This window comes from Arachis ipaensis, chromosome B6 (assembly GCF_059453495.1).
Source record: "Arachis ipaensis isolate K30076 ecotype BB chromosome B6, ASM5945349v1, whole genome shotgun sequence".
In the NCBI taxonomy this organism is placed as follows: domain Eukaryota; kingdom Viridiplantae; phylum Streptophyta; class Magnoliopsida; order Fabales; family Fabaceae; genus Arachis; species Arachis ipaensis.
Window position 1 is genome coordinate 44,739,081 of NC_142441.1, and position 13,638 is coordinate 44,752,718.

The 13,638-nt window shown below is 36.4% G+C and overlaps 1 protein-coding gene across 1 annotated transcript; it reads left to right on the top strand.

The window, feature by feature from the left end:
- The first annotated feature begins 7,957 nt into the window (after positions 1 to 7,957).
- Positions 7,958 to 9,302, top strand: LOC107648596 (1-deoxy-D-xylulose-5-phosphate synthase 2, chloroplastic-like). The gene is made up of 4 exons (XM_088491459.1): positions 7,958 to 8,228; positions 8,325 to 8,632; positions 8,750 to 9,031; positions 9,117 to 9,302. The coding sequence occupies exons 1-4, from the start codon at positions 8,024 to 8,026 to the stop codon at positions 9,282 to 9,284; spliced, it is 963 nt and encodes a 320-aa protein (XP_088347585.1). The 5' UTR covers positions 7,958 to 8,023; the 3' UTR covers positions 9,285 to 9,302.
- The last annotated feature ends 4,336 nt before the right edge of the window (positions 9,303 to 13,638 follow it).

Below are 13,638 nucleotides of genomic sequence, written 5' to 3' on the forward strand. Positions count from 1 at the left end.
GTTTGGTAATAAAAAAGGACTAAATTTATATTGTGCAGTGAAGGTAAAATAAAAAAATGAATTTTTTTTAAATTTAAAAAGGCTATCACCACGCTTTTAAAGCGTGGCTGTATCTCTCTCTATTGCCACGCTTTAAAAGCGTGGCCGTATCTCTCTCTATCGCCACGCTTTAAAAGCGTGGCCGTATCTCTCACATGCGTCCACGTTTTTTAAGCGGGGCAATCTGCAAAAGCGTGGCAAAAATTAAAGCGTGGCGATAGGTCACCGAAAGCGTGGCGATAGCTCAAAAAGCGTGGCAATAGAGTTGTTTTCTTGTAGTATGACAGGTAATCAAGCTTAGAGTTGACAGTCTTTCATAAGGTGTAACATTGTCTAGTATCAGAATTGGTAGAGAATTTATCAACCTGACGACAATCATGAAGGCATCCCCTAAAAGAACCGGCTTAACCGCTTTAGTAAAATAATAGTTTTTAAGTGCCCGGAGTAGATTCAAAATTTAGAAGTTTTAATTTGAAATTTTAAAGGTGAAATTTGATTTCAACGAATTTTTCTGAGTTGGAAAATGTATTTTTTTTCGAAAGGTTTTTGTAAGAATGCGTACTGGCACTTAAGCTGGCAGTGCCGGCTCTAGTCTGTCCAGTACCGTGTATTTTGAAAAATAAGATTTTGAAAATTGATTTATTGTTTTGAAAGGACAAAAAATAATTTAGAATTGAAAACGGGGCACTAATCTTAAAGGTTTTGGCACAAAGTGGGCCAAACGGATCAAAACCGCTAACGGGTTGGACTGGGCCGAAACCGGGCCCAAGACCCAACATATATATGCTCATTAAATGAGCATTTCAGCCCATTTCCACCCCAAAATAAGAAAGGGGGCGCTGCATAGAGAAGAGAGGGGAAGACGGTGATGTTACTATTCATCATCACATTCCGGGAGCCATAACTTGAGCTACGGAACTCCGATTGACGAGCCGTTTGTAGCCACGTGAAGCTCTTGTCAAGCTCTTCATTTTTATCTTAGAAAATTTGGTAAGAACTCGAAACTCACGTCCCAGTTTACTGCCCTAACTTTTTGCATTTTTGGAATTTGGTTTTTGAGTAGATTTTGTGATTTTGCTTGTTTAAGTGATCTCCAGTAGTGGATAATTATTGAATTTTACCCCTAATCTCATTGGACAAGGTAAGGTCTTACTAAACCCTTGTGTTTAGTTGTCTTTGTGAACCCTAAGCTTGATGTTGGTATGTTATATGTGTATGGCTTGATAGTTGGTGAGTCTTGAAGGTGGTGTTGGTGCTTGAGACTTGTTGATCGTGTTGGAATCAAGCTTTTGGTGTTTTGCACATATTGGAAATCAGCCAAGGTATGGTTTCGGTTTCCTTTATGTAATATGTAATTTTTCTGGAAACTTAGGCTAATGGATCATAAGATAGGATTGAATGATGTTGGTGTATGCCTAATTATTTATGAAATTATGTTATATGATGAAGAGGATTGTAGGGAATGTTGGAATGTATAATATATGTTTATGGTGCTTGTTGAAGGATATTGATGATTATGATGTGTGATGATATATTATGATGATGATTGTGGGTTTTGAATCTTGTGGTTGGTGATGATATTGAATGGTGTTGATTTTGAGTTAATGTTGCATGAGGAAGCATTATTGATGTTGAGCTATGATTGATGGTGGATGACTATTATGAGGATGATGGGTGGTAAGTGAAGTATTTATGTATGAAGAATGATTGATGTGTAATATTGTTGTGAAATGTTTGGGAGCTTAATGATTTAATGATGAATGTTGAGAATTATTATAGTTGTTGAGAGTTGCTAGTATTGTTGATGATTGATGATGAGTTGTGAAAATGTTATTGATGAATGAGGAGAATTAGGAGTGTTTATGATGATTTTTTTTAGATGTTGGAGAATAATGATTTTGATGGTATGGAATAGTGTAAATGGGAAGTCATTGATGGTTGGTTGAGAAATGGTTGGTATGGATTCATGAGTGAATTTGATATTATGTTGAGTTGGCTTTGATTTGTTTTAAGTTGAGAGTTGTGGTAAGTTGAATTTTCAAGGTTTTGGTAAAAATAGATTTTTGGTAAACTTTGACGGATCATAACTTGAGCCTTAGTTTTCAAAATTTGTTGAAATTTTCTTTAAATTAAATTTCATTGAAAACTCTTTAAATGGATATAAATTTTGTAAGAAATAGATTTTTGTAGAGGAAGTTATGATCATTCAAAGTTTGGTGTCAAAATCTGAATTCTGTGTATGCTGCAGAATTTGTGATTTTTGGTTTGTGTGCGCACACACAGACTTGTGCGTACGCACACCCTTGTGAGTTTTTGAACCTGTGCGCATGCACACACAAGAGAAGGCTTGCTGTTGAAAGCGCTAGTATGACCTGTACGCACACACAACCAGCGAAGTTTTATAACCTGTGCGCACGCACACGTTGGAAGGTGCACTCTGTTGAGGGCGTTCGCACACCTTGTGCAGATGAACATAGTTGAAATTTTACTACCTATGCATACGCACACCTCTATGCGTACGCACACATTTTGAAAATCCTCTTGGGTGTGCGCACGCACACCCTTGTGCGTACGCACATGCCCTATTTTTCAATTAAAATCTTGTTTTTAACTGTTTCACCTTCCCAACAAGCTTGTAAACTTCTGTGACATCTATTTAAGACTTTTTTGCTTGTTTTTGAATGTTAAATATAGAGCATGTCTTGGGTGGAATTATTTGGATATTACCTTGAAAAGTTAGAGAACGGAGGTTTAGGTTTTTGGTGTATTGAGGATGAGTTTGGTTGAGAGAGAAGGAAGAGTAGTGAACTTGGTGATTACTGACAACAAATTGAGAAACTGATGAACTAATGAGTTTGAAATGAAAATTATGAATGATTATGGTTGATGGAATGAGTATGAGCGGAAGTGTGCTATGAGTAGTGGCCTCTGAGATTGAATATGTGATTACGATATGCGTTGTTCTTCATCGTAGGGGTTGTGGCAGTCTCCCGCCTACATTCAGATGTGAGGCTTGAAGCTGGGCTTCTCACTCATATGTATCACTCAAGAGGAAGGTGGTACACTACAAAAAAAAGAGTTTAAAATGGCATTAACATTACGGCGGTTTTAAAGAACCGCCGTAATACCCGGTTATTATGGCATTTTTGGTTGCTGCCATAATTAACTTTGCGTTTGGTGGCGGTTCTGGTGATTATGGCGGTTTTAAACCGCCGTTTTCACAGGTATATAAAACCAAAGAACTGCAACCCTAGCTCATTAAACGAAACACATTACGGCGCTCTCGATCTCCCTTCTCTCTCCTTCGTCTCCTCCGTGCTTCGACAACGCCGTTCTTTCCTCTCGGACTTCTCCTCTCTCCGCCGGTTACGATTGCTCAGGTACCTTTCCCTCTCCACCAGTTACTGATTTGTTTCTTTGCAGCTCCCTCTCAAGTTCTCTAGGTTCCTCTCCCTCTCCGTCAATTACTGATTTCTTCGTTTTTGCTCGGGTTATGGTTTCAAAATTGTTTTTGTTGCTGATTTTTGGGGGTTTTTGTTTCTCTGCAACTCCGCAATCGGGTCTTGTGTTGAAGCATTCGATTGACGTTGGTGCGGAAGTGATTGACGCCGATCGGGTCTTGTGTTCAACCAGTCGACGATCTCAGATCTTGGATCTTGGATCTTCCTTCCTCACATCTGCCGTCGACACTACTTGCAAAGCCTGCGAGGTTGTTTTCGTAACCTTACCCCCTCCTTTCTCTCTCTTTCTCTCTCCCCGATATCAGATCTAGTGCCAATGTCTAGTGTTCTGAACTGGTTATGTTGATTAAAGACCACTTCTTATCTGAACTGGTTTTGTTATGTTGATTCAAGTATTTAGTGTTCTGACTTATTTAAATTTGCATCTGTATCCGATTCTGATTTAGACAAGTTTGGGTTTGTTAAATTATCTTATAAAACAGTGGCTTAATTTTTGTTAAATTATCTGATTTAGACAAGATTTATACATGTAAGACATAGTTGTTGTCCCTCTTCTAGTCATTCATCTGTAATTAATATTGACACTGATTCTGGGAGATGTAGCTGGAGGAGGGTGCCTAAATTGCCATCTCCGGTGAACAAGTTTCATAAAGTTATTAGTTTTTGTTCCACTCTTTCCCTGCATAGTATTCTTGGTGATGAAGATGAACATCTTCAAATTCAATAGCTGACACTATGATTGGCACTATCATAATTTGGAGCAATTTCTTGTTGAATATTTAGCCTTTGTTGTTGTGTTCTATTTTAATAGTAAGGATTTGGCATAGTTCACTTGTTAAGGAGACAAGAAATGAAAACTTTTCAAATTTTCAAGTTTTCCTTGGTTGTCTGCTTAAGAAGTGTTCTTTGCAAGATCTCACATAAGTCTAGGATGTGGATTTGTTCTGTAAATAATCTATGTTTTCTTGATCACCATTTTTTTAGTGCTGTTTCTGTTTTACAATTATTTGTGATCATAAATGACGGTCACAACTATTTAGGACATGTTCTATTTTACATTGCCTGAAATTTGGTTTCTTTGAGAATTCAACTTGCTCAAGATTCTTGGAAAAGTTGCAGTAACTAAAGTGGAATGTTTATCCACATAACAAGACTAAAATGACACTCTTATAGGTTTTTATCTTTTTTCTGGAAATTACTCTTTTCGACCATTACTACTGTTGCTGATGTATGCATTAAGAATAGAAAATTGTCATGTTTCTAGAAAGCCTTTTTGTTCAACTCAGCTGCTATTTCGATGAATTCAAGTTTCATTCAACTCCTGATAATTAATTTCTTAATAAGGGCCGGTCTTTGATAGTTCATGGGTATGGCATATTTACTATATATTTGGTGAGTTGTCTTTATCTTATAAGAGAATCTATTTATTATTGTGGGATAAATTTTAGATCTTTTATTATTGTGGTATATATATTATATATTTATGTTGATGATTATTGTCTTCACATGTTTTAGACTTGATTATTATGAATGGTAATTAGTATTTTTGTACTCCATAAAACAACGATAAAGCATAAAAAATAATCCTATCTTTATTAAAACTAGAAAGCTAGATATAGCCCCAAAAACTATGCATACACGAAATCATTAGGAATTGCTGAGTGAACAATGTGCCAAAGCTAGTCATTTCTTTAAGGCCATTCTCAAAAAATATAGAAATGACCTTTTCAGCCAATGCGCTTCAACAACTGGAGGTAATTATATGTGGAGCATAATTTTTATTGGCATGCTGGATGATTTCTTTTTTCTTTTTCTGTTTGTTTGGAACTGTGATAACAAACTTATTTAGTTGAATTACTTTTGGTTTATTTAGTTGCATTTTTTTAACAGCCAATTGATCAACCTTATTTATTTGTTTATTATTTTATTAATTTCTTTTTGTTTTTTGCATTTAGAGGTTCTAATTTCTTGAGAATTCAAGTTATTGAATATTTACATTTATTGTAGTGAACTGCAAAGAATTTTGTATGCTATTTCTATATGTATTCATTGCCCTCTATCCGTATAAAGCTTAAGACCTTGAAATTTTAAAATGTAAAATGATGGATGGTGAAATAGAACGTTCTTTTCTTACATCCCTTCCTTACCAAATTGCTTATTTCAAGTAAAAAAATCTTTTAGGATGGATCTTATCTCCAAAAGTTTTTGTAATTGTCTATTCTTTAATTTCTACTTTATTTATGGCCAATTTTGTCTCATCGCTTGGTTAACTTTTGGTAAGATTTTTACAATTATTTTGGTTGGCCATCATGATGAAAATTAGACAAAAGAAACTATCAGTGATTTTCATTTCATTCTGACGCCCTTTTTTGTCATCTGACACTTATACAGTTTCTTTCATCTCTCCACCTGCTCAGTGGTCACATGGGAGCAATTTTACAGAGGAAAGGTGATCTTTGTGGATCACTTCCTGTTTCTGTCCTTGCTGTTTATGATGCAAAGCTTGGTAGCTTGTGTAAATATATTGATCCTGAGGTGGAGTCAAATCCTTACTGTACGCATTCCTAGCTCAGAGGAAAAATCTGTTGAAGGAGTGACTCTTCATATTTCCTCAAAAGAGTACTATCTTAATATAATTGCAAATGAACTTGGTCTTGAAGATGCCTCCAATGTTTTTATTTCAAGGTGAAATGTAATTGAGAGATGCATTTCATAATTTAGATGGTTGCTTTCTAATATATTATTGACTTGACAGGTGAAATGTAAAATGCCTCCAAAATCTTATATACTAGATCCATCTTCTAAATTGCCAAATGGAAAAGATGGCCTTCATCTTGATGGACCTTCAAATTTAAGGGCAAGTTACTTGTCTGGTCATGATATAGCTGGTGATGCAATATTAGCATCTATTGGATATACGTGGAAATGTAGAGATCTTTTCTATGAAGATGTAATAGTTTAGTCATATTACAGGTCTCTTTAAATTCACATCATTTAGTGAATTGTTTAACTGAAGTGCCTGAAGTAATTTTTTTCCCCTTCTTCTTCTCCTCCAACCCCCCTTATTCACATAATGCAATGGATCTTTATCTTGTATAAGTTACTTAGTTTCTTTGGTTGTGGAGGGTGAGAATATTAAAAAAGTTATTGAACTAACTTAGTCAAATTTATTTCATATTCTAAGCACGATTTGAACTGTCCATATTTTCTTTGATTCAATTTTTAATTATCATAGATTCATATAAAAGCATGCAAGAAAATATCCTGGCTTCTTGCTATTCAGTGACATCCGCATTTATAGCTCTTTTCTTTTACATGGAGGATCCCGTAATATTCATTTAGAGACTTTTTATGAACTTTATTTTCTGCTTGTGCTATTGTGCAAGCTAAAACTGTTATTTTGTGTGCTTTAATTTTCATCATACCATTTTGGACTCTGTTGTGTATCCTTGTTGCTAATGGATGTTTCTATGTGATTTCAGATTTTAAAAAATAATAGTGATGGATCTGAGAATGGGTCCTTGCTACAAATTATGAATCGCACCCTTACTATATTTGGTTCCAGGCTTCTTAGGCATTGGGTACAAGGTGCTTCTAGTTTTGATATACCACCATTGAATGTTGAATTCTTGATTTTTTCAACTAAAAAAAATTCCTTTATCTAATTGTTCTTATTCATGAAACAGGTATCTCACCCATTATGCAATCAGACCATGATTTCTGCTCGTCTTCATGCTGTATCTGAAATTGCAGAGTCCATGAAACAATATCGAAATATTCATTTTACATGATTTGCTTTCGTTCTCATTTAAATTTGCTTTTTTATTTAAACTTAAATTGATCATGTGGCTGTTTACTTATGATATGATTAAGGTTAGTTCAGGAAATGGATATTAGTAGAAGCTTGTGTGATACGGACTATAAATTTAGTTATTTTTTATTCTTATGCAGGTTTGCTTACATGATGTGTACATGAAAACATATTTCTATTCCCATTTTTCAGTATTAGGTTTCAGTTTGCTCGACCTGTGGAGGTGATGGTGAGCAACCTTTGATTATAGAATAACGAAGAAGAGTTTTTGTGGGGTAAATATGGTGAGCAACCTTTGATTATAGCTAGACATGCTATAGTTTGTCATACAACTGCAAGCTTTTGTTCCCCTCTCAATTATCTTCTAATGCCTATGGTATTGATGTCAGGTTTTCTAATAAACTTTGTTTTCTTTCACATTTTTTAATACATTAGTTCCTATCCTACAAGCTAGGATTTTGTTTGTGACATTTCTTTGGCATCTCAAATAATGTAAGTGACTAAACTAGTTCAGTGATTACAGATTTGCGATGGTGTTACTGTGGCATATACCAAGAGGAGCATTTTATGAATATGTTGAAGGATGATGTCAGTATTGTGAAGGAGATGGAGCAATGACTGCAGGGCAAGCTTATTGCTGAAGAGCATCACAAAGCAGATTGGAAGACAAACCCATGAAGTTGCAGCAAAAGTAGATGAGTATGCAAGAGGCATGATCAGTGCTTCCGGATCAACCTTTTTTGAGGAGCTTGGCTTGTACTACATTGGCCCTGTGGATGGTCATAATATTGAAGACATGGTTACAATTTTTGAAAAAGTCAAAGCCATGCCAGCTCTGGGTCCAGTTTTGATTCACATAGTGACAGAGAAAGGGAAGGGATACCCTCCTGCTGAAGCCGCAGCTGATAAGATGCATGGTGAGACTAGAGAGTCTATTTATTATCCCAGCAAAATTATGATTAGCAATTTTCTAATTCTCCAAGTTGCTAATAGTTCTCTAATCACCCTTTCAGGTGTTGTCAAGTTTGATCCGAAAACAGGCCACCAGTTCAAGACAAAAGCATCTACACTATCATATACTCAGTACTTTGCTGAATCCTTGATAAAAGAAGCTGAAGTAGACAACAAGATTGTAGCCATTCACGCCGCGATGGGTGGTGGAACTGGCCTAAACTACTTCCAGAAAAGGTTTCCAGACCAATGCTTCGATGTTGGGATCGCCGAACAACATGCTGTTACGTTTGCTGCAGGGCTAGCCACTGAGGGCCTCAAGCCATTTTGTGCTATCTATTCTTCTTTCCTTCAGCGTGGATACGATCAGGTAAGGAATAAATAACATTAGGCCAAATTGGTTTATGTCCACTATAGAGGTAGCTAAGTAGTTAATGTCATAATTCACAAAACAATCTAACAATTGTGGTCCAAATTGGGTTTGTAGGTGGTCCATGATGTAGATCTTCAGAAGTTACCAGTCCGATTCGCTATGGATAGAGCTGGTTTAGTTGGTGCTGATGGACCTACCCATTGTGGAGCATTTGACATCACCTACATGGCTTGCTTGCCTAACATGGTGGTCATGGCTCCATCAGATGAGGCTGAACTGATGCACATGGTTGCAACCGCTGCAGCCATAGATGACAGACCAAGCTGCTTTAGGTTCCCAAGGGGGAATGGAATTGGAGCCGTTTTGCCTCTCAATAACAAAGGAACTGCACTTGAGGTTAGCATTAATTTCCAAACATAATGTTGTATTGTATTTGGTTAAGCCAACCAAAATTGAAGTTTTGGTGATGTACTTTATGTAGATTGGAAAGGGTAGAGTTCTGACAGAAGGTAGCAGAGTTGCAATCTTGGGATATGGTTCTATAGTTGAGGAATGCAGGGTCATACATAGAGAGACTGAAGCTGAATCAAGAAAGAGAGAAATTGGCAAGAAAGGTTATGGAAAAAATGTCTGTGGAACAATTATCTAATCTATTATCATTCTACAACTCAATGGGCCAAATTTGAAATTGAGATTCCAATGAGTGTGTACCCATGATTTTGTAATTCTACAACAATTATCTAATCTTTTGGAAATTAAGATTCACGATCTTGAAATTGTCAATGAAAATGAGTGTGTACCCATGATTTTGTTGACCATGGTTGGTGTAAATGTATTAAGTTAGGTGTGTGCTTTTAAATCTAAATTAGGTGATGTGCTCTTTTATTAAATTGGTGGTTTCAATTTTATTTTAAAAAGTATAAAATTATCATCATAATTAGGTATAAACGACGGTTAGAAACTCCCTTTTAAATGAAAACAATGCCATTATACGTTGGTAAAAACGGCGGTTAACAACTGCCTTTTTAAACGAAAATGATGCCATTATAACCTGGTAAAAATGGCAGTTAGAAACTGCCATTTTAAACATAAAAGATGCCATTATAACCTGGTAAAAATGGCGGTTATAATGGTAAAAACGGCGGTTAAAAACCGCCATTTTAAACAGAAATGATGCCACAACATCCTGGTAAAAACGGCGGTTATAGCCGCCATTTTAAACAATTCAAAAACTGCCATTTTATCCGGAAATAATGGCGGTTACAAACCGCCATTTTAACCCTAAAAAAACCGCCGTATTATCCACTGGTTATTACGGCGGTTTTCTGAAAACCGCCGTAATAACCAAAATGGCGCCCAGAATAATGGCGTTTCTTGGAGGCGCCAGTTTTGGTCATAATGGCGGTTCTAACCGCCGTAATTCCCCAAAATAACCGCCGTTTTAACCCTGTTTTTTTGTAGTGGTAGGGCACTCATCCCTCGGAATTATTCCTCTTGAGCATGGATTTTTCTCTGGTTGCAAGGTGGTAGGGCACTAACCCACGGAATCATGCGGCATCCAGAGGAAGGTGGTAGGGCACTCTCCCTCAGAACATTTCCCTCTAAAAGGAGAAGGTGGTAGGGCACTTATCCCTCGGAATTGTTCTTCCTAAGTATGCGCAACAGAGAGACTAATCCGGGTGTTGCCGTCCGGAGTTTGTGTCGGGTTTGGCACTATATCCGACATGTAATATCACAGCTAATAGGACAGACATTCATCATATGCATCTTCTTTATGCTTGCTTGCTTTGGTTACTTGAGTTTGCCTAATTGTATAACATGCCTACTTGCTTCTTGAATTACTTGTTATATATCTGAATACTACCTATGTTTTCCTTGCTTGTATTATCTGTGTTTGTCTGGTGCTGAGGAGGTTAGGTAGGCGGTGGCGATGGGATCGCACGGAGGGTAGGTTGGTGAAGGCTGTGGGACAGCGGTGATTAGTATTAGTTAGAATTTCCCTAAGTTTAGATAACCCTGTTTACGGTTTAAGTTCTTTATTTATTTATTTTCTTCTAAGCTTGAATATCTGTATGCGATGTGAAGTTCTAGGATTGCCTTGGGCGATCTGGAGCCTTATATCTTACATTATTGGGCACTATTACCATACTGAGAACCTCCGGTTCTCATTCCATACTTTGTTGTTGTTTTTCATATGCAGGTCGTAATTCACCTCGGTGAAATTGCGGACATGGTGGCAGAGCGGAGTATGGTTTCTTCTTGGTTTATTTCTATTTTATTTTGTTGTAGTACTTTCTCTCACCCTTTTTGTTTTAGACTTCATGGCCTTAGAGGCTTACTTGAAAGATAAGTTGTATAAGCTGTTTTAACTCCAAAACTTTGTATTTTTCTATTTGTAACTAGTCGGCTTAAACTCTGCAAGCTGCGGCTAGTTCCCTATGATTATTAAACTCTTATATCTATATATGTTCTATTCTCTTGCATCTATACCTTGTGTCTTGTGCGTTAGCTTCGTGTGAACGTTTCGCGCTTTTGTAATTCTATTTTTGAGCTTAATCCTTCATCGGACTTCTAAAATATATTATTTCCTTCTATATAAATATATATAAGCCTTAGAATTGCCGTAACCTTTGATTAATCTTTGCTTTACAGCTAGAGGTAAGGCTTAGGGTAATTAGGGTGTTACATCCTCCGATAACATTTTTGTCATAGATGCAACTGGCAATAATGTCAACCCAGTCTCTATAATGTGTATGTGTTTGCACTTAGCGACACCATTTTGTTGGTGCTCATACGAGCAGGAACACCTCCACATAATACATATACCCTGCACAGACTTAGCCAGACCAATATATTCTTTAGCATTATCACTTTGCACACATTTAATCTTAGTTCCAAGTTGCAACTCAGCCATAAATTAAAAATTTTTAAATGCAGATCTGATTTGAGACTTAGAGGAAAGTAGATAAATCCAAATGAAACTTGAGAAAGCATTAATAAAATAGACATAGTATTTGTAATTATTAACTGAGGAAACCAGGGTAGGTCTCCAAACATCTGTAAAGATCAATTCTAAAAGTTTTGTGAAAAGGAAATTAGACCTAGGAAAAGGAAGTTGATGTGCCTTTCCTATACAATAAGATTGACACACAAAATTTATTGAGTTCAAAGGAATATTATACAAGTTAAGAACTTGACTAACTACCGAAACTGATGGATGCTAAGATGAGCATGCCACAACAAGTAGTCTTTATTTCCTGACATAGGTACTGAAACTAGTAATGCAGCAGCAACATCATCTTTTGATTTTGGACAGAATCCAAAGAATTTGTACAATCCTTTATCAACTGTTCCTTAGAGTATGACCTCCTTTGAAATCTTGAATTTGATAACAAAATGATCATCATGAAATTCAAAAAATACTCTATTATCTTTGGCAAACTAATAAACACTTAACATATTCTTTGAAATTTGTGGAACTAGCAATAATTTGTTAAACGAGAATTATTTTCTATTCAGATCTGAAATGAAAATTGAACTTCCAACATGACTAATTTGAAAACTTGAACAATTTCCGATGGTGACTCTTTTTGATCCAACGTATTCAGTCTTTTCTCCAAAATTGTGAGCATTGATAGTCATGTGGTGCATGGCTCCTGAATATGGAAACCAATCTGGATCTTGCAGTGTTGTTGAAGTAGCAAATTTAGCCTCATTTCGAACCAAGGCATTTGTGTATGACAAATTTTCTCTAGGACTGTGTGAACTTGAAGAAGCTTCAACTCTTCCATTTTCATAGCCATTATCATACCTGTACCAACAATTGAGAGTTGTGTGCCCAAGTTTGTTGCAAACTTGGCATTGCGACGGTCTAGGACCACCTCTTCCATAGTTTTGAAATTGACTTCCATAGTTCTGAAATTGGGACTACATCATTCTTCCTCCTCTCATAAATCTTGCACCACCTCTGCCACGATAGACACCTCTCCCTCCACAGAAACCACCTCTCGAGGATAGAAGTTTGATTGAGCGCGAGCCAAGTGTGCTTGCATAAGATTATCTAGTTTTTTGTACTTTTCTAACAACTCCTCATGTGCCATCAGTAAAGCTTCTAATTCTCCTATGGTCATAGGCATGGATCTTGCAGTGATTATTGTAATAAAAGAGGTATACTTCTCAAACAAATCGTTCAACACAACTTCAACAAGATCAACATCACTAATTGCAGCTCCAACACACACTAATGAATTAACTACTTTCTTAATTCAAGCAAATAATCTGAAATAGAACCTTCCTTCTTTATATTGACTAACTTGTTCTTTAATGGCCTAACTTTTGCTGTAATTTGAGATGCGAAGAATATTTCTAACCTGCACTAGATTTTGTACGAGAAGACATAACCGACCTTTCTTGTCGTCAACCACTTGCTCATTGACGCTAGTCACCAAGTCTTTAATAACGCATCCTGCTTCTTCCACTTCGAATACGCTGGATTCATCACATTGGCAGCTTCATCTTCGTTGGAGAGAAACTTTACTGGAATTGATTGTCCTGTGAGGTGGTCAAGCATCTCGTACCCTTCAATCATGAATTCTACTTGATCCTTCCATGGTAGATAGTTATCCTCATCCAATTTCATGTCTATTGGAGTAGAAAAAGCTTGCCCTACTTATACTAGATACATTGTTGTGGAAGCCATGGGAGAGAGAAAGCTCTGATACCATATAAGTATCAGGCCAGAGAAGGAGAATAGAAAAAGAGTAAAGTTCTGAAAGAGTAATGAAAGTGTGAAGAATGAATTGGTAACCATCTAAAAACTGAATTAATTACATATGCATCTCACTATATATAGTTAAGTGAATGCTGACTAGGACAGTAATAAACTCACTAACAAACTATTAATAACCTAACAATAAGCTAACTCCCTTTTGTATTTAATTATATAAGCTGGTTAATTATAATATTTGATAGAATGTGTTTAACTATTTATAATGTATGTTGCT